General features: G+C 49.0%; 1 protein-coding gene across 1 annotated transcript in view; it reads left to right on the forward strand.

Annotated features, from left to right (window-relative positions):
* LOC144121302 (uncharacterized) overlaps positions 1-26185 on the forward strand; it is a 118003-nt gene that overhangs the window by 16526 nt on the left and 75292 nt on the right. Inside the window, exons 2-4 of the mRNA XM_077654444.1 lie at positions 113-217; positions 23847-23895; positions 24840-24929. Of these exons, the coding sequence (XP_077510570.1) occupies positions 113-217; positions 23847-23895; positions 24840-24929 (244 nt within the window). The remainder of the gene's footprint in view (positions 1-112; positions 218-23846; positions 23896-24839; positions 24930-26185) is intronic.

Raw genomic sequence — 26185 nt, forward strand, 5'->3', positions numbered from 1 at the left:
TCGTTCACACCTATTGATTGTTTCTAGGCGATATGGCGACAGTTCATCGATTAACAACAATGGAACTAACTGTTGTGGGTGGGCGTGTTTTACATGCCTGGCGTTCCAGAAGGCCGGTCCTCCTGTGAGCTGGCCAGCCTCGACTCCGCCTACATCCCTGTGGGACCACGAGCAGCTGCAGCCTTCTCCTGCGGCCGCCTGGAGCGTTCCCCTGCAGGTACGACATTGCTATTTCTCGCGATCAGCTCACGAGATACGGCACAACTCTTTAGTTTTTTTTTTTCACTGCAGACCGTAAAGAGAAAGGAGTAAGATGTCTTCTAGATCACTCACTTTTACAAAAAAGGAGTGAGCTAGAGTACATCTTACTCCGTTTTTACACCAATATAGGCGAATTTGTGTTTAGAGTGTAGAACCGTAGAATTTAACTTTACACTGTAGCATTCGAAAATCGACACCTGATCATGTGTCGTTCGTTCGACGACTCATGCTGCAGTGTGCTGTGAGCATCCGTGTCGTGCAGGAGCTTCAGTCGGCTGCACTTCATGCCACTAAACGTACATTCTTGAGCAACACTTGGACACGTCGTTTGGGAGCCGCTGGAACGGTGCCATGCTATAAAAAACTGCATTTATTGAATGCTGGTAGCATTACCGAGGGTTTTCCTACGAAAAGTATATATCGCTTCGGGGAGGCGGGATGTTCGGCCCGCTGCTTGCACTGCCTCCTCCTCCTTATGAAATCTGGTAGCGTGGACATGAATTAGTGCCCTGGCTTAGCGGCCTACCACTGTACATCGCTGTTGCGCGTGATGGTGCTTCCCTCTGCACGAGCCAGCAATGGCCTTCGGCATTCTTGTGACAAGTGGCATTGTTTGCGTCATCTGACACCCATCGAGACCTGTCTTGGATCTGGTCACCGGTTTCCACAGTCCCGTTGAACCTTACTTTAGATTCTTTTGATATCAGCAGCAGTGTTTTTCTCAAATTAGGCAAGCATGGTGAACTGTAAAACGTGAAGACATCAGAAAAATTAGACTCCGCCCCCCGCACCCCTTCTTTCCTTCTCTGGCGTGCAGGCGTGAATTTGTGTTACTCATGTGCCGATATGTGATGTATGCGAGCCTGGGTCATTGGTTGCCCCATTCTATGATGGGGAGCGGTGTTAAGCTCATCGTTGTCATTTGTTCGGTGCTGGGCGTAAAGTCTCCGACTATCCCTTGTCATCCCTTTGCCAGCTTCATGAAAAATGTTCGAGTACTTTCCTCCCTAAACCGGAGCAGAGTGTTGTGCCAACTGCCATCAAGATCGACGGTGGCGCTGTTCGTGAATCTCTGAGAACATTAAGCCAAAGTAACACATTCTGCTGGCACCAGAGGGCCCTTCACTCACCGAGCCTCCTCGTCTGAAGTTATTGCGTCTTAGCCGAAACGCCGATTCGTCGTCTGCCGCGTGCGGCGGCGAGACCAAAGGCTGTGGAGCATGTTGGAGACACGCGCCGAGCGCGGCCTCCCGCCGCGTCCATCCATTGCGCCGCGGGTGGGGGCGCTGCTCTCTGAAAAATGGCTGCGCATTGTGAGCGTGTCGCCGCGCGCGTGGGCGTTGATTAAAGGCACCGACAGAACCCGCCTCGCCACAACAACTCCGTTCACCATTTCCCTTATTCGGGCACGTCTTACAAATCTTACGTCACCGCAAGACGCCATCAAAAAGAGGGGGGAAGGGCGTAAAACCGTGCTCGTTGTGCGTTCTAGTTTGAAAACCACATTTACCACTCAAGTTGCACCTTTTAATACGATAACGCGATTGGACGACCCAGTTCGTGTGCTAAGGGCTTATCGAAAGATCGGGCGATAATCGCGAACATTTAGTATTTTTCGCGTAGAACGAAACCGATGAACAATGTCTCATTGGGAGATTAAGATCTCTTATCTGCCTGTCTCTGTCAGCCAATGGGGAGGGGGGAGGAGGGACGCTTAAAGTGAGAGCAGTTACCTCATACCACCTTCTCGTCTTGGCGAGAGAGCGGAAGACGTTTCAAAGACATGGTCCTCAACGCAAAAGCAGCCAGGCTGCAACGAACGACTTCCACGAGCCTTTGTTCAGCCAGAGTCACAAAGCATCCCTTTTTAAGAGCAGGGTGGTGTTCGACATTCGGTTGTGCGTCTCTGTTGCCATTGCATTTTGTTTTGTTTCTTTTTTCAAGAGGAGCAGATAAGAACAGAGTAAAAAGGTAATTTTAATAACTCATACAATTAACATTCAAGATCAAGAGGCATTAGAGCAAACATAAGGAGCACAGGGAAAAGACCCTTGTACCTACACGGCTTGCAAAATGTGGCATCACGAATAGTGGCGCTGCTTTCGCTATGCCCGGTTATATTTTAATCTTTACAAATTTTCATTTTAAAAAACCGTTAAGAGATATCGGCTGCACAACAAGGTATACATTATGTACTTACCTGATAGTTTCATTAAAAGACCATTGTTAAGCCGAAATTAACTGGCGAGATTATTTAGTTTATTCTTTATTTAAAACATACGGCAGTCATTGAACACCAAGCCGGAGACTGAAGGTTGTCAACATCGAAGGTGATCCTAGTTTTTTAATCTGAAAACCGAACGTCAGAAGTACGCTTATGAAAACTTGTTGAGCCGGTTTTCTCGCGTTGCACACTGATAAAATGGCGTCGCTCGAATTTTTAATGCGGGGAATAGAGAGGTAGTTTGTGTATTTTATGATGTAAAAAAACTAACGTGAGCCGCAATGCCGATTCAGAAAATTGATAGCCACAAATTTCACCATAGCCTTGCGCTATAAAACCAGCAATATAAAATTTATTATTTGATTTGTTAATTAATCGTCTTTAATTGGACACTGGCAAGCAGTGTTGTAGGCGTTACCGGAAAAAGTAACCAAATACGTTACTCGTTACGCTAAGAAAAAAAGGAACGCGTTACCGCCCTACGTTACCTCCAAAAAGAAGTAACGATTTACCGTTACCGAAAGAAGTACCACACGTTACTTTTCTGTTACTTCATGACCATAAATTTTAATTAGTGTGTCTTCGCCTTAAGAACTCACGATAACAATTTTATAGAGCTCATATTTCACATGAAACCAAACGACCATTTTACGCGAAATCCTGATTTAGACGAGAATAATTTGCACAAATGTGCACGAGCTTAGCAATCTTATAGTGGCCTACATTTGCCTGTAGAGTTACATGTGATGGATTCTAACTTTTCGGCACGCGGTGAAGCCATTTTCTGAATCTGACATTAAACACAAAATACACTACATCATCAATTCTAACTTCACAATGAAAACATCGCTGAACTCCTAAGAAAATTTAAGGTAATTCTGAAAAATGTGATGTTCCAAAATGCTCGGCATGCTTCCACTCTTTAGAGAGTTGTGTGTGTGATTGGTTCGGGAAGGGGAGGTAGGTGAAGGCAAGTGTGTGAATGCGTGTTCCTGCATGAATTTCGTGCTTTATGGCTATTCTCTTTTTTTTTTTTTAGTTGGGTGCGTCGTCAAGGGCAGGTGTTTTCTGGCCTGAATGCGAGCCGCAACAGGGGTCGTCGAGAGCACCGGTACGCTTTGTTCATTTTCAACATCACTTCAGGTGCTCTGCGCTTTTTTGCTCTAAAAAAGGGGGCGGATTGGGGGGGGGGGGGGGCGATTGGAATAAAAAGTAAATGTAACGTGACAGCTCACGTCACCCAAATATGTTAACGTAAGTACGTTACCCGTTACAGTTACCAAATGGTAACGAATATGTTACTAGCTTACCGAAAAAAGTAATGCGTTACCGCCAACACTGCTGTCAAGTACATAATGTCCGTCCTGTTCTACAGTTCACATGAACAGACCGCAGCAACGTATTGCTCATGCTTTAGAAAATATGAAAAATCTGTAAAGGCTAAAAAGCTTTCAAGAAAGAGAAAATCACTTGCATTGTCTTGAAAGCCTGATAAATTTTTGCTCACCCTTACGACAACGGGCTTTCTCGCGGTGACTTCAGCAGTTAGGACAAGGTTTCCGCATGTTTTTTTTTTTTTGGTATAGTGGCGAAAATGTGACGAAAATCATTCGACGTAACCTTTTTGGTTGCCAATTTCGGCCGATTGGTATACACGTCTTAATGACTGAAATAAAAAAAAAACTGGCAATGGTTAAACTCTGTTGAACCTAGTTAGTAGAGTGTGAGCTCTGTGATTATGACCGATTTTGTTTTTAGTTGCAGTTAACTAGTTAACGCTAATTAACTAGGGTCGCTAACTAGCACAGCGCGTTCACACTTGACTTAAGCTTTCTAACGGTACTGACTCGATGCTATAGCGCAAAGTTTGGTTTAAACTGCAAATAACTCTAACACTAGTTAATTCGGGTAGCTAACTAGCACAGCGCATATGCACTCATCCTAAGCTCTCCAATGGTATAAAACTCGATGCTATAGCGCAAAGTATGGTTTTAAATGTAATTAACTAATTCACGCTAATTAATTAGGGTCGCTAACTAGCACAATGCATTTACATTCGAGCCGCCGCGGTGGCTGAGTGGTTATGGCGCTCGGCTGCTGGCCCGAAAGACGCGGGTTTGATCCCGGCCACGGCGATCGAATTTCAATGAAGGCGAAATTTTAGAGGCCCGTGTACTGTGCGATTTCAGTGCACGTTAAAGAACCCCAGGGGGTCGCAATTATCCGGAGCCCTCCACTGCAGCAACCAAGCATTTACATTCGACCTAAGCTTTCCAAAGGTATATGACTCGATGCTGTAGCGCAAAGTTAAATTTGGCTCAATTGAAATTAACCAATTAACGCTAATTCGCCCCAGTAATTAGTCGGCATAACTGCATAATTAAGTCTCGATTAAGTCTCGCTTTGACCTTGGCTGATCTTGAAGGTGATAGCGCCGGCATGAGGCGTTTTTCTAAGTTGTACCCCAGTGAGTAGAGTAGAGCGATATGAAATGAAGCGTCAGGTACAGAGTGATTTGCCTAGCCCCTGGCAGTCCGAATCTCTCGCCTTATGCAAAGTTCCTTTGAAGCGCACTGAATTTTTCAGGGCCTCTCTGTCACCTAGTTCAGAGGAGCCGGCCGCTTTCCGCGCACTGCACTGGATATATACAGCTAGAGCTGTGCACGGGCCGCAATCTCGAGCCCGCACCCGGCCCGGGCTGACACTGAAGGACCCTGAGCCCGCTCGGGCCCGGCCCTGGTCTCGGAGTTAAGGCCCGGCCCGGGCCCGGCCTGCAAAGCGACGACGACACAAAGAGAGAATTTCAGGAAAATGAGTTTATTTCAATGAAATTGAATTTTTTACTTCGCTTTCCACGTGACAGTTTGTGAGTATACACTAGGCACAACGCATATAGGTGTAGAATTATCACTCTAAGTTAATATGCAAGACCAAGTCGTCCATTGATGATGGCTTGAGGCAAGAACGGCGCTCCTGCATTACAAATCCGGCAGCGCTGAAATTTCTCTCGCTGCTTGAACCGGAACGTCTAATGCTTTCTTAAGCCCCAACTAGATGGACACATCCTAGGCGTACGGGCGGAGCGCCTACGCGCACGGGCGTACGCTAAAGCCTGGCTGCGCATGCGCGACGCGCGCGCAGGCGCGAACAGGGCGCAGATATCTGTACATGTGAGATATCCGCGCCTGGGCACGGGCACTCGCGCGCGTGTCGGAAGCGGGGTTCGGTTTACAACAATCGGAGGACCGCGGGACTCTCGGGGACTTTTTTTTTTAATGGGTTGGGGCTCATTCAGGTTCCAGGGGTAGAAGCAGGCTCCAGTTTTTTGGAGCAGACACGGGAGCAGCAAAAGTCTTGTTTTGCAGCAGCTTTGGAGCAGCAAGTCTTATTTTGGAACAGCAAAAGCCTTATTTTAGAACAGCAAAAGTCTTATTTTGGAGCAGCAAAAGTCTTATTTTGGAGCAGCAAAAGGCTTATTTTGGAGCAGCAAAAGTCTTATTTTGGAGCAGCAAAAGTCTTATTTTGGAGCAGCAAAAGTCTTAGTTTGGAGCAGCAAGTCTTAGTTTGGAGCAATTTGTAGGCTATTTCGGAGCACTTTTGGAGTAGGCTGGTGACATTAAATGAGACTAAGAGCAATTTTGTTCGCAACTTCTCTACAAACTTCACGAGATTCAATCTCGTCATATAAAACATGCAGAAGGTCCTTGCTATGGAAGAGCGTTTGAAATCTGTCAAATATCTAAGCTGTATTTTGAAGGAAAAACAACTTTGTTCGCACCGTTCTGTCACAAAACGCAGATGACAGACGACCGCGCCTCATAGATGAACACCTTGACTGCCCAGCCGTGAGGGAATGCCGTGAGGGAATATGGCTTTTTTAGCACTCGCTCAACACTAGGAAGCAGTTTCAGCCAGCTGCTGTTCACGTGCCGCACAAACTCTGGTTGGGGCAGTCCTAGATCATTCACCAGCTCCTTCATGTCCGCATGCCTCGTGGCAAACTTGAAATAGAAGGGGGCATCAGTTACAAGAGGCTGCTCTTCCGCGCAGATCATATCCAGCCCAGCAGCAAAAGCGTTGTGAACTTTGTGGAGGCCGCATTCACCGACGTCAGCCATGTCGGGGCTCACTTCCTTCTGCTCCACCACAACATTTTCAGTGTTCGCACAGTAGTAGCGGACAAGCATGTTCTGCTGCTGCACCATGGCCTCAGGGATTGGGCTGTCGTCAATCATGATGGTGCAAAACATGGCGGGCATGTCAAGCTCCTGAACTACTTTTGCCTCGAAATACGACCCCAGGCAATCACAAATAATATACCAAAAATCCGTTTCGTAGCGAACGCCCAGTGTTGCCTAGCCGACAATAACACTCGGCTAAATTTGGCCCCGTATATTTGCAATGGGCGTAAATTGCCGTTTACGCGCAGCTTGGCGCAGCAGATCAAATTGGCACATCATGGCGCAATGGACAACTTGCAAAATTGCGGGAAAGATGTCAGGAAGATGTTTTCCAACCAAAAACCCTCTTTCACAGATCGCGTTTTCACTTCCGGATGTCCCAACAGAAAGGGTTAGCGCGAGCGGAGATGAGCGAGATGAGTCAGTTGATCGCCCCTCATTGTACTCTTTTTCGAAAAGTTGAAGGGTACTGCCCCCAAATCTGCCAGAACCTGAAGCTCCGATGGCCGCCACCAGCTTCAGAGACAGTGTAAAGGGAAGTAGTAGAAAGGTTACAATGATACATTCCCTTGACTAGTACCTGTCTCGGCCGGCTCCTGAGGTTCGCACCCCTGCTCTATCGTTTCCTTTCAACAACTTCCCTCTCAGGCAGATAACGGGATATCTCCGCCCTTTCTTTTCGATGAAGAATGCGAGATTGCCGTCTGCGAGCGAGGGTTTTTGGTTGGAAAACTGCAGAGGGCACTAGACGTTCTGCAAGTTCCGGCCCTTAGGTTCCCCCAGTTTTCTTCGCGGTTTAAGTTGTCCTTTCAGCGCCCACCAATCCCCTTTTCTTTACGCCTTGAAATTCTTTCCTTCGGCTCGAGAGGGGAAATGTGCCAGCCCCAGGAGCATGGAGGTGCATGCCCCTTTTCGACGCCCATCGCGGCGCGGCGCTGGGCGCACAGGCGCTCCGCGCATACGCCCGGAAGTGAGCATGGAGTTGCTGCTTTAGCAAGAAAAACGCTTGAAGTACAAATTGGAGTGACAGGCGTGGCGTCGTAAGCCGTGGACAGGGTGCCACGACTGGCAGACTTTGTGACTTGTCAGAGGATAAGCCAGCAAACAAGCGACAGCAGGGCGTTCTTCTGCGAATTCCGATGTGGCCGCGACGTGTCCCCCCCTTCTGCTATTCACGCTATTCTGCTACTACCAAGCCTGCGCCGGAACAGTCCGAGCCGCAGTGGAGGCGCCATTTGCATTCTTTTACCCCGTGGCTCTCGCCCCTGACTATTGTCCGTCTCCCCTGCCGGAACCGGAGCGTGTCGCTTCTGCCGTGTACACGGACAAGAGAGAAGGCATCCCATCGTTCCTTTCGCTGGATACCGACTTGGTTCCAAATCTTCTCTAGGTCCTAGTCCTGCCCTCTCCTATGGGGTCGGATTTCCACGAACGCTACACGCTTCCACGAGCCCCACTACACGGTTTAGAGGCAAAACCCCTGGGCTCTAAACTTCTGACCAAGACTGTACGTGTGCTCGCGATCGCGAAGCCCGGCCGGCCCGTCCAAGCTAGACATACCCGGGCTCGGACCCGCCGACAGCCCGGGTCAAAGGGCTTCCAAAGGGCCCGTGCACAACTCTAGATACAGCAGTTGTTTTTCTTGTTATTGTAGCGATGACAGTTGCCACTGTTAGAAGTGGAACCCTTGACTCGCCTTGCTCCCAGGTTGAGGTCCACAGGTCCCGGCTGGAAGTGCTGGTGCGGAGTGTCAAACATTGAAGAGCAGGGAGGGCCTAGGGGAGAACACTACGAAAGGTTTTAGTGTGAAAGCACTCATACGCTCACCAACACTGACCAAGAATGCTGTCACCACACGTACGTTCACCGCACGTACAGTCGGGGACAAAAGTCTGGAGGCCACATGTTCCCCAAACGAAGTCAATAGCTCTGCTAATAGCCGGCGGCTTGAGACCACACTTGTAGACGTGAATGTCAAAATTTCGTTCTTTCATCTCCACAAGTGCGGTCTCCAGCCGCTGGCTAATAATAGAACTATCGGCTTCGTTTCAGGAACACGTGGTCTCCAGACTTTTGTCCCCCACTGTACGTTCACCGCACGTACAGTCGGGTACAGAAGTCTGTGGACCACGCGTTCCTGTAACGAAGCCCCTAGCACTGCTATTAGCTGGCGGTGGGAGACCACACTAGAGGAGATGAAAGAACGAAGTTTTGACTTTCACGTCCACAAGTGTGGTCTCCAGCCTGCGTCTAAGGGCCCGTTCACACTTGTCCAAAAATCCGGCGAGCGAAGCGGATTCGGCCGCTTTTGACGCCGAGCGAGGCGGAAAGCGGCGCGGCGTGGACGATCGGGCTGGACCCAAATTTTTCGCGTTCGCCGTCGCGGCGAAAAACATGGCGGCGCTCTTCGACGCAGGACCCCTCGCCTCGGAATGAATTTCTCGTTGTTGCGGCCTTGTTCAGCGCGTTCACTGGTCATAAATCAGACACCGGTACATCGCTTCGTCTCACCTCACCTATAATCAAAAGTATAAGTGATAAATTTGCTTTACTTTTTATTTTGAGTGACGATTCTGCCGCTACTAGGCCTAAAAGGAGCGCCGGTTTTGTTGACAGTACTAGTTCCCGTCCTGACAAGCAGATGGCGCCACTAGGCTGGGCGTTTCGTTGCGAGTCTGCATACGCTGAACTAAAAATGGGAATGTGCCTGCGTTTACATACGCAAGCGCGAATACGGTTATGGTACACAGACAGCATCGATTTATGCTCTTCTCTAATCATATCTGTGTACGCCGCGAGCGGTGACGTGGTGGCCAGGGAGTGTGTGGAAAATCGAGAACAGCAGAGGCGCGGCGGTTCCGCCTCGCCCGGGCGTCAACAGATGAGAACAGGTCCTAGTTTTTCCGGCGAGCGAATCCGCTTCGCTCGCCGGATTTTTGGACAAGTGTGAATGCGCCCTAACAGCAGAGCTATCGGCTTCGTTTCATTAGCACGTGGTCCACAGACTTTTGTCCCCGACTGTACGTTCACCGCACATTCATCCGATATTGTGCCGTTGCCTAGCAACCCGAGTTACTGCCGGAGTAACTGCCGGAGTAACTCGGGTAAGTTCGGAGGAGCGTTGCGCCAGCTGCGTGGGAGGTAGCTCAGGAAGGGCAACATGTGTCGCACAGTCCCTATGGCTGTGATAGAAACAGCCACCTGCCAGTGCAGTGGCGCATCGCTTAACCCCTGCTTCATAGGCCTGGTAGTGGTATGAGGGCTCGCCGCAACCATTTTTTTACACATTTCCAGCATAAATAGGGGGCGCACAAAAACACGCCATCTGGCTCGTTACAGTTTATCATCCCGAGATTCGTGGCTGGGGAATCTGATTACTCGATCACGTTACCAAGGATTCTGAACAGGCGCGCTTCTAGTTCGCCTGGTTGGCACCACTTGGCGTCTGTTTTTGAACATTACATAAACAGCGCTCCCACATCATGCGTGACGTAAGAAAGAGAATGACCGCTCTTCTGGGGGAGAGAAGTCTTCGCAGGAATGTCGCTTTCAGACTGGTCACCCCCCTCGAAAGAGGGGGAAGTTGACGTCCTACTGCCACAAGTTGCCCTGTCAGCACATTGGTGTTCGGTAGGGCGGTTCTGGGACCGCATGACGGCACATTCACGCCGTGATTAGCCGGAGGGGCGACACGCTGGCTTCGTTGACCCCACTTGATGTAAACACGTGACATTAAAAAAGGGGAGCATTCACCCTTCTGTCCCGCCAACAGAGGGCTGGGGTCCCACCGTGGCAGCCGGACCGTCCCATCTTTTTTTTCGCAATTTTTGTTGCCGCGTCCGTGTTGTCAACCGAAGTGAATGCATGGGATTTCTTCCATATATAGGCAAGAGGTTGCCCAACTCACCCGAATGCCAACTAGATAGTATGTACAGGTACAAGCGTTTCTTCGAATCCATTAAGTCGGCTTCCTCCTCACAGCGCCATGGATCTCTGCAGTGGTCCCTTGTATGCAAGGGGCTCGAAGGGCTCGCATCGGATTTATGTTCTATAACTCCACTGTACTGCCTTGCAGGTGTCGCTCGCCTCACCCTGTGCGAGGGGAAACGTGGTTGGGTGACAGTCGGTGATGACAATTGGCCGTAAGGTTTATTTTACAACATTAAGGTCTTCCCCCAGACAACATTCTTGCATTCTTCGTGGGAGAAAAAAAAGAGGCAGCTACCCCCCCGGTCACGAGTTGGCTTGCAATGACGCAATACAAACCTTTTCGTCTGCTCTGTCCGAGCCGCATTGAAGTCAACCCGCGACCATCCGAGTTTGCGCAAATTTGGGGGCCCCCTGTCACCTTCCGCTTCTGCAACAGTGTCGACTGGGAACCAGACTTTTCGGCTGTAAAATAAGCCTTACCGGGAAGCTGACTTTGAGATTTCCACGAATGGTCAATTCCGGAGTCTTTTAGTAGTTATTTCACTGGTCACGAATTTTCCCCAACACTTCACGCTGGGATAGTGCACTGGACAATGGGAGTTGTACGAGCGGTTTTCAGTGGGTAGCAAGCGCCGTCGTCTTGCCAGCTCAATCATGGCGGCGGCATATTGGGATGAGGAGATTGTCGCGCTTTGGATATCGTAAATAAAAAAATAGTTCATTAAAACTAATCAAACGTTACAATGCGATTATGTGTGCACCCGATTCATTTTTCTTTCCAATAGGGAAAAGCGGTAGGATTTTAACGTGGCTGAACCGCGTAGACGTGTGAAAGCATGTATCTAACCTGATTGACTCATGGTTTTGCTTCGCTGTGTCGTCGGCACGTCTGTGATGATATTAGTTCGACAGAATTATTAGCTGGTGAAGTCGACGATGTGCAACGCACTAACACGAGTTGTGATCGGTTGCGGCGATAGCCTTGTGCTCTCGCGCAGTGGCCAACGAGGCCGATCTGTTCGCGCCGCCGCGGGTTCGAATCCTGGTCGCGGCAATATTTCTTATATATATTTATAGTTTTTCCAAGGTCACCTCAAGGTCGAGCTTCACACAAATTCGGTGAGCCGGTCAGAACTCGTGAGGCAGTGCTTTCGCGCTAAACAATATTAATACAGACACAATGTCAATGAAACCATCGGTTATCTCGATGATCCATCAAATGTCATGTGTGCGCACGTGAATGGGGTCAATCCCTCCTTCACTTTAAAGCTGCGCCCTTCCAACGGAAGCTGCTCCGCAGCGCGGCATCTCTGGGCAAAGCTGTTCATTGTTCAGGAGCTTTATATCACCATCAGAAATACATCGAATGACTCGAGATACATCGACAAATGAAGCGTACCTGCCTGTTAATTAGCTCAGGTTGCCTGAGAGTTTTCCTGATAGTTTTCCTGATAGTTTTCCTGATAGTTTGCATGATAGTTTGCATGATAGTTTGCATGATAGTTTGCCTGATAGTTTGCATGATAGTTTGCATGATAGTTTGCATGATAGTTTGCATGATAGTTTGCATGATAGTTTGCATGATAGTTTGCCTGAGAGTTTGCCTGAGAGTTTGCCTGAGAGCCCCGGCATCTGCCATCGCTACGGAAGCACCTGAGCTGGGGCAGCGGAATTGCAGATTAGCAGGCAGACTGGAGAAATGAAATGAAAGAGGTGAGGTAGGGTGGAGCGTGACAGGTCGGCGTCATGAGAGGCGCAATGAATACAATGGAGATGTTATCGGTCATTTGCTTAGGAACAAGAATAGTTTTTCAACGTTCAGGTTAACTCGATCAGCGATATTGGTCTGCTTGCACAAAGCGACTGGCACGGGGCCATTCTGTCATGCTTGTCGTGCCGTTTGCGCGATGGAGCTGACGGATTCTTTCTAAGGCAGCACTAACGATGATCACACAAATAGTCTGTACCTTAGTTGGAGGCGTCGTGGTTGAAAAATTTCTCCTGAATAAGTCACAAAACTCATATAATCGATCAAATGCAATATCTATCTTTGTTTATTCTTCAAGTGGTTATTATAGCTACAGCTTTTTGGGTGTGAAAACTCTTACAAGTCACACAATTTCATTAAAAACGAGTTCGTGTCCCGCAAACAGCCGATCCCCAAGCGCTTGTTCTTATCGTGTGCGGTATACGTAGACCGTACCTCCGTGAAAACGCTCCTGCTAGCCTGGCCACCCAGCGGCGGTCCGGTGTCCCTCTTTCCTCGACTCCACTTTTTGAAAATTCCTTCAAGAAAGCGCAAGCAGGCATCGGAAATGGTCTGTCCGACGAACAGCAGCTGCAGCAGCAGCAGCAGCAGAGGCGGCGCAATGCCGGCTCTTCTCAAAAGCGCGCGCATCTTGGTTTCGGAGCCGCCGACGCGCGCTATTTCCCGCGCCGTTCTCTCCGCTCCGTCTCTTGATATCTGAGCGTTTGTGACCGTCGTAGCAAAGCCACCTTGGTCGTAGTAGTCCCAACGTGTGCGCGTGTCTTCAGGTAGAGGAGGCGAGGAGGGGGGGGGGGGGGGGGCGTTGCAGTTCTCAACCGCTTCCCCCGGACTTTGGAGGTTCCGAGCGACCGAGATTAGGGCGCTCCATTGGAAAGGCGCCGGAAAACGGCGGTTCCGCTTTCAAACGGCTCAGCCTTGCCCCGCGGCCAATGGTCTCAAAAGAGGACCCTACTAGAGCACCGCTTGTTGCGTTGTGCGGTCTGTATTCCGCGTTGCATTCACGTACACACATATGCCGGTAGGCCAGTAGCCATTTATTCGATAGTGGCACTGCGCAGCATCTAGACTATGGAAAGCAGTGGCTTAGGTTAGAGAACTACGACTTCGGTTCTGGTTACCCGAAAAACGAGAAATTTTAACTGGGAACTGGGAAAGGGTCGTCATTTGTTTGTAGCGTTAGAGGCGCACTGGGAGCAACATCATTGAGCTCAGGAAAACCCGATAGCCGGGCCATTTGTGGTTCGTTTTTGACAGCAGCAGAAGGAGCGTTCATTTCTGAGAAATTTGGAGTTCAAATTTGAATATTATTTTTTCCCACCACTCTATTCCGGCTCGCGACCTTGTTGATGACGTCGAAGGTCACGGGTTTCGTTTCCTCTCCGCTTTTAGACTTTGTAGCCTGTTCCTTATGCGTCAAAAGTACAGTAGCGATAACATTTATAAAATTACAAAAAAAGGTCAGGTGTGTAACTAACCCTTTTCCGGTTCTATATTGAATAGAAAGTATCATCCATCTTCGCAACAAACGTCATCGCAGTGGAATTCTAGAAACGGCCACTGGTGGGTTCTTTCTAGATCACAAGCGCTTCTTTTTCTGAAAAAAAAAAAACAGTACGCCATGACTTGCAACTTCAGCGTTGACGTCACATACTCCGTTCTCCGAATGTGTCACGTGCGGTCGTGTCATCCACGTAACTAGTTAGTTAACTGGTATAACGTCCCGAAGCTCCACACGGTCTCTGGGGAAAGCCGTGGTGGACGTGCTCCTGATTGTTCGACCACCCACGGTTCTTTAACGAGCACTGGCATCGCAGCATACGGTCGTTTTTTTCATGTCGCCTGCATCGAAATGCGGTCTCCACAGCCGAGATTCGATCCCGCAACATTAGCGCACAGCATTCGAATGTCATATCCACTGAGCCGGGCGATTGATATGGCATTGAGAGTGGCCGCACTGATAGGGAAGTAGGAAGAAGCAGGTGAGGGAGGGAGGGGGGGGCAGATCCTTTTTGTGCTTTTTTTTTTCGAAATGAAGGTCGGCGGACATTATGGTTTTTGATTCTGCAACGTGAATGACGTTTGTTCGACACGGTGACTTCACGGGTCATGATGGCAAGAGTGAGACCTCGGTTGCTTGTTTTGAACGTCCCGCTGTTTTGAAGGTCCCAAGTGTGCCTACTTTGCTTAGAGTGAATGGCGCCGCGCGCTTCTTACTGGCGTCATTCCAGTGGCACGGTTTTGCTAGGATGGTGCCACCGCAGAAGCAAGTGCCTCTATTATCTAACCGATAAGGATGAGGAGGAGGTAATGAAGGAAGGAAAGGGATAACAACCTTATCGCTCTGAGCGGCCATCTCAACCACACCGTGCATACGGAAGGGACGAAGACAGTGAAAACACGAGTGGGAGATATGCTGGCTTATTTAAGTGCGCAATATATTCTCCCCAGTCGGAACTATTCCTTCCCCCAAGGTATACACCGGTAAGCTCATGCGCGAATCTTCCCCCACTTTCTTTAAAATCTGAGCTCGAAGTGCGCGAGACCAGGCGCGGGAGAAGAACTCAGGCCGGAGGGCTCATGGCCTAATAGCGTGCGTGCCGGCGACGTGTGTGGGCGCGCATAGAAGTGCACAACTTTGTGACAAATGCGCCGCTATCGACCGCGAAACTGGACCCGGCGGTGTGTGTGGGTGTGTTGAAGGGCTGCTGCTTCTCGGAAAGGGTCCAAAGAGAATCTCGACCCCTGCCTCTTAAAAGAACGCGTTACCGGCGCGCATTGAGCACGTGCTCTCCGACGCGCACTCGGGTGGCGCCGAACTTTCTCTCGTGTACGAGGCAAGCACAGAGTCCAAGGCGGAGGCAGTGGAGAAGGCAGCCGGCAAGGACGACAAGGCATAAGCGGTCCAAGAAACGCCGGCGGCCGGTAGAGAAAGAGCAAAAAGGCGGGCGCGAGATGTCATTAAGGCAGTGGCAACGGCACATCAGCAGGCGCACGTGCCACCCACAGAAGAAAGAGAACCAACACTCACGCGAGGGTCTAAGCCACCCTCCACCCAGAGCACCCTTTCCGATTCGCAAAAGAAGAGAAAGAGCTGGGGGAGTGGGGAGCACCACCGCGGACGACTGAACAAGGCCCCAAAAAACGGGCCAAGCAAACACGAGACGCAAACCCGCACCCGACTCGCGCGCGCGTGCTACGCTCACACACACGCGCAAAAAATAAACTATAGGAATGAAATTAAAAAAGAAAAAAAGAGAGAGAGAAATGGCGGTTGGCGCCGCGCGCGTGTTCTCGGAGAGAGCGGACGCGGGCTCTCTTTCCCTCCCTCTGCCGTGGGTTGCACATCTCATTAGAAGTCGTTAAAAACTTGCGCGCGCCTTTGTCTCAGCCGGCGTCTCTGCAGAAGGCGTGGGCCGATGGCCAGGAGCGCGCGTACTGCGTGGTTCCGCAGGACGCTGGCCACGCGGCGTCGCGAGGGCCTTTCGTCGGGGTCTCCTCTCCCATGCGCGCAGTTGGAGCTAGCCGTGTGCGCGGGAGCGCTTTTTGCTCGCGCCGATGACTTGAGGGAGCAGCCGCGGGAAGAGTATTGCAAGAGGTGCCGCTGTCAGATGGCGGTGGGAGGGGGGACACTGGGCAACTTAGCGAAGCTGTGTGGAAGGGCTGCTGGGTGGATAAGTGACGTGGTGCACGGGCGCCCTCTCTACATCTATTACTCCAACACGAAGGACGTGCTCGTGGCAGCGTCTTGGTCAGAGCCAGTCTTTAGAGAGTTTTAGCATAACGGAGCGGTATAGCGGCGTAAATGTATACTGGATTACCTGATGCTCTCAGACCACGTGCGGAGAAGACACCCGGTCATCCGGTATACATCTATGCTAGTATATGCTATCGCTATGCTAAGATTCTCTTTTATTTCAGACATGCACTTTGCATAACTGAACAGAAGGGAAAAAAGCCGCAATGCAGATGCCTGATGTTATGCTATAGTACTGTACTTAAGCTGTAAAGGCAAGCGGACACTGTTTAGCGAATAAGTCTAATCTGGATTAGTAGACTGTATGTACAATCTAGTATCTAATGTTTACTCAAATGCTCGATGAAAGATCGTGATACGGGACTATAGGGAAGCTGTGCATTAAGCTTTTACGCTTGGTGACAAACCCTGGCATACAACAATGTATCACGCGGAGCTTCTCAGCTGTAGCACGTTTAAACCTTCTGTGCGTCCAGTTTAAAAAACGTCGAGTACGATGAAGTGAGATGCCCACAGTATATTATGGCAGTCGAGGTATAAAAGGCCTCGTGGCTGCACGGCTTTGGCTGATGTAACGGTCCACAGCATAGTGCATCATTTCTCGCCAATCGACTCATTTCATAAGCAAGGACCCCGACAACGGCCCGCCAATTGCGACGCTTACGATGAACGACTTTTTCTTTTTTGATGGAAAAGCATGGCGTTGTTGTAAGAGGTTCCTGGTTTCTTCGTGTTTTAACATTACACAGATAAGAACGACAAATGGAACACATGAACTAGTGGGCGAGTTGGTCAGACATAGTATCAAACGAAGCAGCGCAAAGGCACGAGACCAAAGGACGAAGGAAAAAAAAACCGCGCTGAACTGATAACAGATGTTTATTCGGGATGCTATCGCCATATATACTCTAGTATCACAGGCAAAAAAACAAACAAAACAGAAGTGACAAGTAGATCTAACCCAATCACTTTGAGCATGCAGACATTTAGTCAGTACAGTGATTATGCGAAAGCAGGCTGTGCTCTTTCATCGAGATGGAAACAGACGGTGTGCTGACACATTTGGCACCCAGCTTCCCGATTTCTGATGCCTCGATTATATCTCTAGTTATGTTATCTTTGTGATTAGGGACAACTCTCCTGTTTTTTCGACAGGGGAAGCGAGACCAATCGCGGCAGTGAACTCCGATGTTACGGAAGCGTTATTAACATTGTTGCAACAACGACCGGTTTGGCCGATGAATGAGGCACTACATGACAAAGGCATTGAACACATACACAAGGTTATCTTTGCAAGACACATACTTTTTCTTGTGGTTTCTCTTGCACCTGGAAACCGGTTTCACATTCTTTTTAGGGCCATTTATACGCGCGCACAAGCCACTCAATCTCACAGGAGCCGAAAACACATCAACTCCAGCTCTTTCTCCCATTGCTTTGAATTTATAAAGCAGAACATGGACATTGAGTATTACTGCTACATTCATTTCTCTGTTACATTGGTTGACTGCATTTAATTTTCGTTTGTTTTGAGAAGGTTGTTTTAACGCGATCGCGTTAAAAGCCCCGTTCACCAGAAAATCCGGTGTCGACGTTGTCAGCGTTGTGAGGGAAAACTCACCGGCATGGCTCTGGCAGGTGGCCCCCAGAGTGCAACTTAGGAGGCAGGTGGGCCACCTAGGTCACGTTACCCAATTGCGGCGTCCTCACAACCTGCCCAACGGATAGGGATCGAACTGGCCACCAAGGCGGGTGGCAGTTAAATTAATGATTGGTCTCTTGGGAACGCCAGCCTGCGCTGCACAAGGCCCACCGCTGGGAGCACCTGCCATCGCAGTGGCAGTGGCGCATCGCTTGACCGCTGCACCACTGCACCAGGAAAGGGTAAAATGACTGCTAGGGATATATGAATGTGAACTAGAGAATAACTTTCTGCATATATGGGAATTAACCGATGACGCTTTAGCGTCATATCCTTAATGCGGGGCTTAAGTGCCCCCTCCAATTTTTCTGCCTTGTGCCGAAGCCGCCTTCGTCAACTTGGAAGCTTGTTTCTTTGCGGAGAGCCGCTCTCCTCCAGTCGAAGTTGAGTGCACGCCGTGTCGGTGCCTGAAATACACATTTGTGGCGATGGCTGAGCAGGGGCCCTTCGGCTCGCGCTGAGCTCGAATCTGTGGACCATTTGCGTGGACCAGCTGTGAGCAGGGCGCTTTTATCGTCTTCCCCACAAAAATGGTGGTGTTTGCCCGGAAGTGGCTCATCCTCGCTTCCGGCCTCGCGGTTTCCCCTGCCCCGTGTATTGCGGTGGAGCACGCCTTCGCCTCAACTGGAGCGTCGACTTGGCCATCGACGCTGTGCCAGTAACCGTAGGACTCGAAAATTTGACGCTCTATTGATTTTGCCGTAGCTCTGAGGCCGATTCTTGAAATTTTAAACATAAACATTCTATTTGCCGGTGAAGAAGAGCTAGCATATGATATTTCTTACGTATTGGTTTCGGGTACTCTGCAGGGTAAGCGTGTTCCGGGTACTATTGAAGGTTCGATCCCTGCGAAGTATGCCGCCGCGCATCAGAGGTCGGTGCAGAATTTCCGCCTGCACGGAATTACGGGCATAATGAGATTGGAGATCTCGAGACTGTTTACTAAGCCGGATTGCAAAGGCACCGAGCAAGTAACCTGACCTAACATAACCTAACGAGTACATCTCTGCATGCTGTCGGGTCACCTGGCCTTCGTCGCTTGAATGCGACATGGTGCGAGTGAAGGCGCGCCTCGCACAACCTGGTGGGAAGGCGCCGATCTGTGTCAATTTTGAGAGCGCTTCGGGTGTTTCACTACGTCGTAACATAACCGTGTGCATTTATTATCGCGGATTATTCGTGCATGTCAGTGGTTTTAGTCACGACGATGCGGACAAGCTGCCGGATTTTTGATTGCAATGCAAACTGCAAAATTACTGCTGCCTATTTCTATCCGAACATATGAGCCACATGCGATATTCTGCCGTGTGCCGAGGTCCCCTTCATAAACGCTGAGGCTTTGCTTTTGGCGAGCTGTGAACTCCAGTTCAACTTGAGTGCACGCACCACATCTTGCATGCCACGGCGGCTGAGCAGGGTCCGTTCGACTCGCACTAACTTATAACCCGCGCAGGTTAAAACCCCACCTAATCTTTCACAAACTACCCAAAACAACATCGCTGTTTACGCGGAAGCGAACCACTCACGCTTCTGGCTTTCCGGTCTTTCTTTAGTGCATTGCGGTGGAGCTTGTCTTCGGCTGAGCAGGTTCGCTGGCCAGTTCATCACCGCTGTACCAGCATAGGCCACAAATAGATCCGACGTGCCTTTTCCCATAGCTGTGAGATAGTTGAACATTTAGTTGAACATTCTATTTGCTTTGTTTGTCTGTAAAGTGGAGCTAGAATAACTTTTATTTCTTACGAATTGTTCTGCACGCTGATATGCGTACGGGTAACAAGCACCCGACCCTCAGTGCTATATAGTGATAGCTGGCTGTTTAAACTACGAGATGTGACAGATTATGGCACTGCTTACCAAGTGCGAAGTGAAGGCATCGAGCTAATGCCTATCTCTGGAGGTTCGCGTTGCTTGCAGCCGTAACTAGCATTCAACCTGATGATAGGGACAGCTGCGGTGCTCGCTGTGCAAAATCTGGTGTAAAGGCGCCAACTTGTCATTTCGTAGTTTTTATTTTATTTTTTTCTGTTCCGCATTCGCAAAAGCAGAAGTGAATGAAACTGAAGGTAGCGTTTGCTGTAAGACAGTCGTGTATTGGGAAAAAGTAAACTTAAACAAAAAAGTCAAAAGAAAACAATGGTACTGTTATTTCGCGCTGAAATATTACTTTAACATAAAATATTAGCAATGCTCCCATAATAAAAGAAAGCCCATATTAAATAGGGAATAAGTTAAGACGAAATGATTAAATAATACAGTTTATGTGGTTTCGAGGGTGACATCTAAACTCGCACTTGCACCACAGAGGGCAGGCATGGAGCGATGTAGCTGAAAAAAAGTTATGCGGTTTGTTACTAACATCAAAATAAGCCGCAGAGGAAGTTCCCACTTGCTCCTAAAAAAGAAGAGAGAGAGAGTGAAAACGAGTTCATTCCTTAAAGCTGAGAACTCTCCGGAGTTTCATTAGTATCTTGCTTCTCCGCACACCGCCAACCATGTCCCGAACTCCCCGGCACAGGCTTCATTTTGGCAGCCATACGCGCTCGTGGCTCCCTCTGGGAAGCAGCGCCGGAACCGCTAGTCGGCGCGCGCGCAATTCGTTCGCTGCGGAAAAGTCTATCGAACCAAACCACAGTCGAGACGCAGAAATAATGTAAAGCAAGTAATTTCATCAGCTGGGTTTGTTTTTCAAAAATATAATATTAGTATGAAGCACCAATGTGCTTTTCGCTTAGCAGCGATCCAGAAATGAATATTTGCATTCACTGCTTGTATATTGTGTCCTGAGAATTGGGGCGCTTAGAATCACTAAATAAAAATTTATTATTTATTTAGTGTCTCTAGGGGCGCTCTCTTCCGAAAAGCCAAGAAAGGAGTTAGGACAAGCCGTATCTTTTTTTTTAGTGCGCTAGCACTTAGTGGCCATTCCCCGCATTTGGCCATTTTGTGTTAGTCAGTCTGAAGCAGATTTTCAGGCAAGCTGCTCACCTGCCCACCGTGTCAGGCAGCAGTTCAATTAATCGTGATATGCTCCTCGCGAAGAGCAACCTGGATTTGAACCCTACCCAAGCAACTCATATACACCCCCCCCCCCCCCCCCCCCCCACCTTGATGGCAGCACCTGCTATAGAAGGGCAGTGGTGCAGCGGTCAAGCGATGCACCACTGCGCCAGGCGTGGTAGGAAGACCCCCAGGGATCTATGAATGTAGAGAAAGACCAATTCCGCATATATGGAGATTAACCCATTATCGCTATCCGAACAACTTCCATCCGTGAACGCTGGACCTGAACACCGGAACCGAAGTGAAAACCGAACTGCTAGCGAACGTAATTCTCGTTTGCCCTAACTATGCAAATCGAACATCATTTTTTTATCCCCCCCCCCTTCTTTAACTGTAGTACAGGGCCTACCATTGTCCTATCATCAGCCTACTGCACAGTAGCACGCAGACGGACCTTCGATGGCAAGACTGTCTGCTTTTCAATAAACACCTTTCCTCTTTTCTTACTACGCTAAAAGGAAAAAAATCCTTCGTTCTCGGCAACGGACGGAACATCGTGCATTAGATATAACGAGTCAAGGAAGGAGATAATACAAAATATTCGGCTACTTGCTGGCAGGCAGCGCCTATAAAGTAGGTCGCTGTACAACATGCGTCTGCTCGGGTTTCTGGTAGACCTCATTGCACTCCGAGCCAGGAACGAAGAGAGCCACGGGTTTCGAATCCCCGGGAGCAAAGGCACGAATCGCCATGCGAAGGAAGTGCAGCACCGCGACTTCGCTCGGGAAAAGAAAGGGTCGCAGCCAGCATGCAAAATATCTGCGGTACGCATCCCCAACATCGCTCTCCGAGTCCCTCGCTGCACCGGCGGCGCGGCCCCGTCGTTGCAAACTAAAGGGATGCTTCTTCCCTTCCCGACCCACTCTCTTCCCGACGCTTTGCTTTTCCTTTCTTTTAGTTTATCTCAACACGTTGTGGCGTATTTCGTGTTGCGTAATTTTTTTTATTAAATGACGTTTTTGAATATTTTTTCCCCGTGTGTGCCTGCAGGGAGCGCCCCCGGCGTGATGTTCTTGCTTGTTTGCCTGGCGTGCGGCGCTAGTCGGATTCTTCTCCTCCCTCGGCTCATTAGAGGAGGCTTTAATTAAAGGGGAGAAAGAGATTAACACCACACGCTGCAGGGACAGCGGCCGCGAGCGCTGGGCAGGGTCCCGGTGTGTTTTTTGTGTACGCGTCCCCAGGCTGGGTACAGGGAGGGAGAGACGGGAGCGACTGTCCCTATACTTCCCTTTTCTGCTTCACCTCCTCCTTGCTCCTCTGGGCGCGGCCTTTTTCTTGCCTCCCAAGGCGCATTCGCTGACTCAGCGGGCGCTTGTTTTACCGCGCATTTCATTCACACCCATTCGCGCGGGAAGCTAGGAGCGGTATAACAATACCGCACCCTGATCTTCTCGTGTAGAGGGGATGGAGGGGTCGTTGGGGAGGGTACATGAGGATGTAGAGGGGGGGGGGGGGGCAAAAACAGGAGAGCGGCAGATTAGCGGACAAACGAGTAATGGAGTTTTCTGTTTTATCGCTAGGAATTGCGAATGTGGAGTGCTTTTTGTTGGTACTGGATTTGTTTGTCTTTGATTCTGTATATCTGCTCCCTTCTTGGGAGCATGTCAGGTGTTCCTTAGGTAGGGAGGTCGTTTCATGCCAGGGTCTGCCCTCGGTTGCTCGTTGAAAGTCATCCCCGCTTGCGACCGCGCGCAGTGGGGAGGGCGGTTTTGACCTGCACGTTCGCCGCGTCTTTATCGGGCGCCTCGCTAGGTGTGATGCCAGGAGGAACTTCTTGCAAGCAACGGTGCACTAGCACAAGCCTCTGCGACTCAATGGCTGTCATCTGGTTGGGTTTACCGGGGGTTAAACAAAGCCACTTTTCCAATGAAGGAGACAGGTAGAAAAAAGAGAAGGCAAGAAGAGAGGGAGAGAGATAGAAAACGCTCTTGCACACCGGGATTTCGGATCAATGTTCGCGCACACTGCTTGGCAAATGTTTAGGACGACAGCGCAATAGCAACATCGACGAGGCACGAAAATGACGCAAACAAAGAGCATGTATTTCCGTTCTAAGCATCGACAACTAACTAGCCGGCCATTACGTACTAGTAAAAACTATCTGAACATAACTCCGCTATGGCTGCAACACGCCTTGCCTCCCATCGAGGTAATTTAGAACGTGAGATTTCCAGATGTAGAAAATTGTAGCACAGTGCGAAAATTCTGGCAACGCTTCGCGCGTACTCCTTTAGCTGGAAGCAAGCTTAAGCACTGAAATCTGGGTGAATGTGTCGTGGGTTCTTTAACTTTAAAAGCCTTGAAATGTGTTGTGTGCAAATGTCTGATCTTACGAACAGAACGTAAGATCAGTTTTCTTGAAGAGTTGCTTTTACAACTTGTCACTTTTTGCCCTGGTGAAAAGCTCGCACTGCTGTTTGTCCACAACTTTATATTATCATTTATTCGCACGAGCCTCCTCACTCTGGCTATGTAAGCACTACTCTCTGCGCCCCTGCCACAGCCCCACCCTGCGTGAGATCTGCCCAATCAGACATCAACCAGCGGCTTACATTGATGCTTGAAACCCGCACTAACTATGCAAAAGAAAACAATGTCTAAGCAAAACTACAACACTAAATAAAAACTAAAATATTCTTTAACCTTAAGTTTTCTTTAACTGCGAAGTTTCTGAGAAAGCTGTTCCTTTGTAACCGTATGGCTACGTTCGGGTGGATGCCAATGAGTCATTACTCCCTTACAAAAATATACTCCACCTTGGGGATTCCCTAAACATTTGACCAACTTTCTTTTTTAATTACACATGGGATTATCGCATCACAGATTACAAAAATGCGAGAAGATATTTTGACGAAAGTCGCTGGGGGGATACAAAAATTAAAAAGAGCCAAATTTTCTTGTTTTGTTGCCTTGTTTCACTTGCCTGTTGGGTAAATGTTTAACTTTTCCGTATTTTTTTCCAGGCGAAATTGAATGGCGCCGAGTGCCTAACAAGTCAACCCATTCACAGAGGTATGTCCGCCTTTATCCCGTTCTGCTGTAGCGCGATAGGCTGCATCCGAATACAGTTAATGGTGACACATAGCTTCAGTTCGTGTCTTGCTATACTTTTTTTGCTTTTCATTGTTTACAGCCTTTGACAGTAGTTATTATTGTGCGTTATGCAGTGGGCTAGCGCATGGACTTGTCTTTACTGGGACAATAACAACTAATCCTGCAAAAAAGAAAAACAGAAAAGGCTCTTCTCTAGCAAAGGGCGTCAAATAGACTAAAAACATTTTCTAAACGCCCATCATTTAATTTCAGGCATATCAAAATAAAATTACACGCACACACAAAATAATTGTTCCCTGCGCCACACAGAGATTCAGGGGTACAAAGACCACAGGCGAAACCCCTCATATTGGAGTAAAGTAAAGAACTGCCAAAGGCACCTTGTAGTTCAGTGTAACATAAGGAAAGAAGTGTGGAAAAAGTATTTTAAGGACACGATAGCACAAGAATCTAGTCAAATAGCGTTGTCAATTTGATGACAATCGCCCACTGTGCTTGAGTTGGCTTTGCCCCTTAGCACGCCAGTCACCTTGGCGGCACCCTTTACAGGCGCTTGAAAGACTGCTTCTGAAATGACCGCCTGCGTTTTATTTTAATGTGAGGAAAGTTCTGTAGTGGAGGAAAACGCTGAAGAACAACTGCGATGTAACCATTAGCCCCATTAGTCATCCACTCAACGCCTCGGTCTCTCTCTGCTGCTTCTGTGCTCCGAGCCAAGGTGTCATTCGGAATGGTTGCAACTTGATAATAAGATTTCTTTAAACTTGAGTAGAATGGTAAACTTGCTTTGTGAACTTCTGCGTTAAGTGGCAACTCGCAACGTCGGAGCATTCTGCATGGCTTCTAAATAGCCTGTGCGCTAGGCGCTGATTGCGAACTCTAGCATCTCGCCGCATTCGCAGAGCCGCCGCCCTCGTACCATCGTAGCGTGCTGGCCAAGGCGGGGAGTTCCGCCGATCCTCAGCATGGCTTCCACCGGTGGACTGCCACAGGTGAGACTTCTTCGTTCCTTTGCTTCCCTCAAAGAATAGTAAATTGAAAAGCCCGCACCAATGGGGTCATGGCGGAAGAAACTAATCGTAAGTAAGGTTGTTTGCACCGGCAAGTCGAGGTGGGTGCGCAGTCTGCACCTAGCGAACATAATCGAGCTACAGCTTTACACAGGAGGTCTTGACTTAGGACCAGAGAGTCGTAGAGAGATCTTGGCATTTTGGGCGAACCAGCACCCAGCGCGAAACCACGCAGTAATGTATAATGCCGTTCCTAAGGCTGCATAACACGCCAGTACGCAGTTGTGGTAATTTAGAAACTTCAGACTGCACAAACCTGCATCGCGTTTCATCTTCGTGCCGACATGGGTGCGCCCAAAGACAAGATTTCGCATAAAAAAATTCTCGCCTCCTTCGATGATTTATTGTGCGATTTTTGCCGCGTTCTCATTTGTCCAAAACGTGCAATAAGGCCGCTTTCAGTGTCTCAGTATGCTTCTTCTGGCTCATTCCTGTCATAATTCGTTATTTATCTAAGCGCTGCTGCTTGCAAAACCGGCAAATGAAAATACACACTCACGGAAGCCATACTGGAGCCATCTTAAAGGCGGAGACATAGATTTTAAAGACATTTTTATGAGCTAATTACGCAAGCATGGCTTGATATGTTTCTACGCAAGTTTTTTTCAGATTTCAGCGCATTTTACTGCTTCCACATCTGTGTACACTGCGCCTTGCGTAAGAGTAATTGACAGCGTTCAGGTCGCGCCCATAGATGCAGACGCAGCGCCTGAAAGGGTTATGCAATTCATACCGAGCCGAAACATAATAGTGCTTTTCAGCAGGTTCGATTTCAAATTTTGGATTCGGGAATCCAGGCCACGCAGACGTAGTCTTGCTGAGTAGAACCAACGCTTTTCCAGCAGTATTGAATCATAGCCTCCGACCTTCTTTTCGTATGCATGCGTAATGCAAACATTTCGACAGGGCCCCAGAGAGCTCGTTGCCGTCAACGACCATCACAACGGCCACCTGACTGTGTAAGGTCGGTCAGACTGTCAGGACGATGTCGATATCGATCTGCTTCGTTTCGTCTATTATTCATCAAAGCAGTCCCTCTGATTGGCGCCTGGGGGTACAATGAAGGCGACACAGAAATCGCGAGGTCGCCATTGGCAATTAGACTGATGGCTCGAACCCATCGAGAGAAGCGGATGCCAGTGCCAGCCCATAGAAGTCGTGCACACCGGTTTGCCTTT

This window comes from Amblyomma americanum, chromosome 2 (genome assembly GCF_052857255.1).
Source record: "Amblyomma americanum isolate KBUSLIRL-KWMA chromosome 2, ASM5285725v1, whole genome shotgun sequence".
Classification (NCBI taxonomy): domain Eukaryota; kingdom Metazoa; phylum Arthropoda; class Arachnida; order Ixodida; family Ixodidae; genus Amblyomma; species Amblyomma americanum.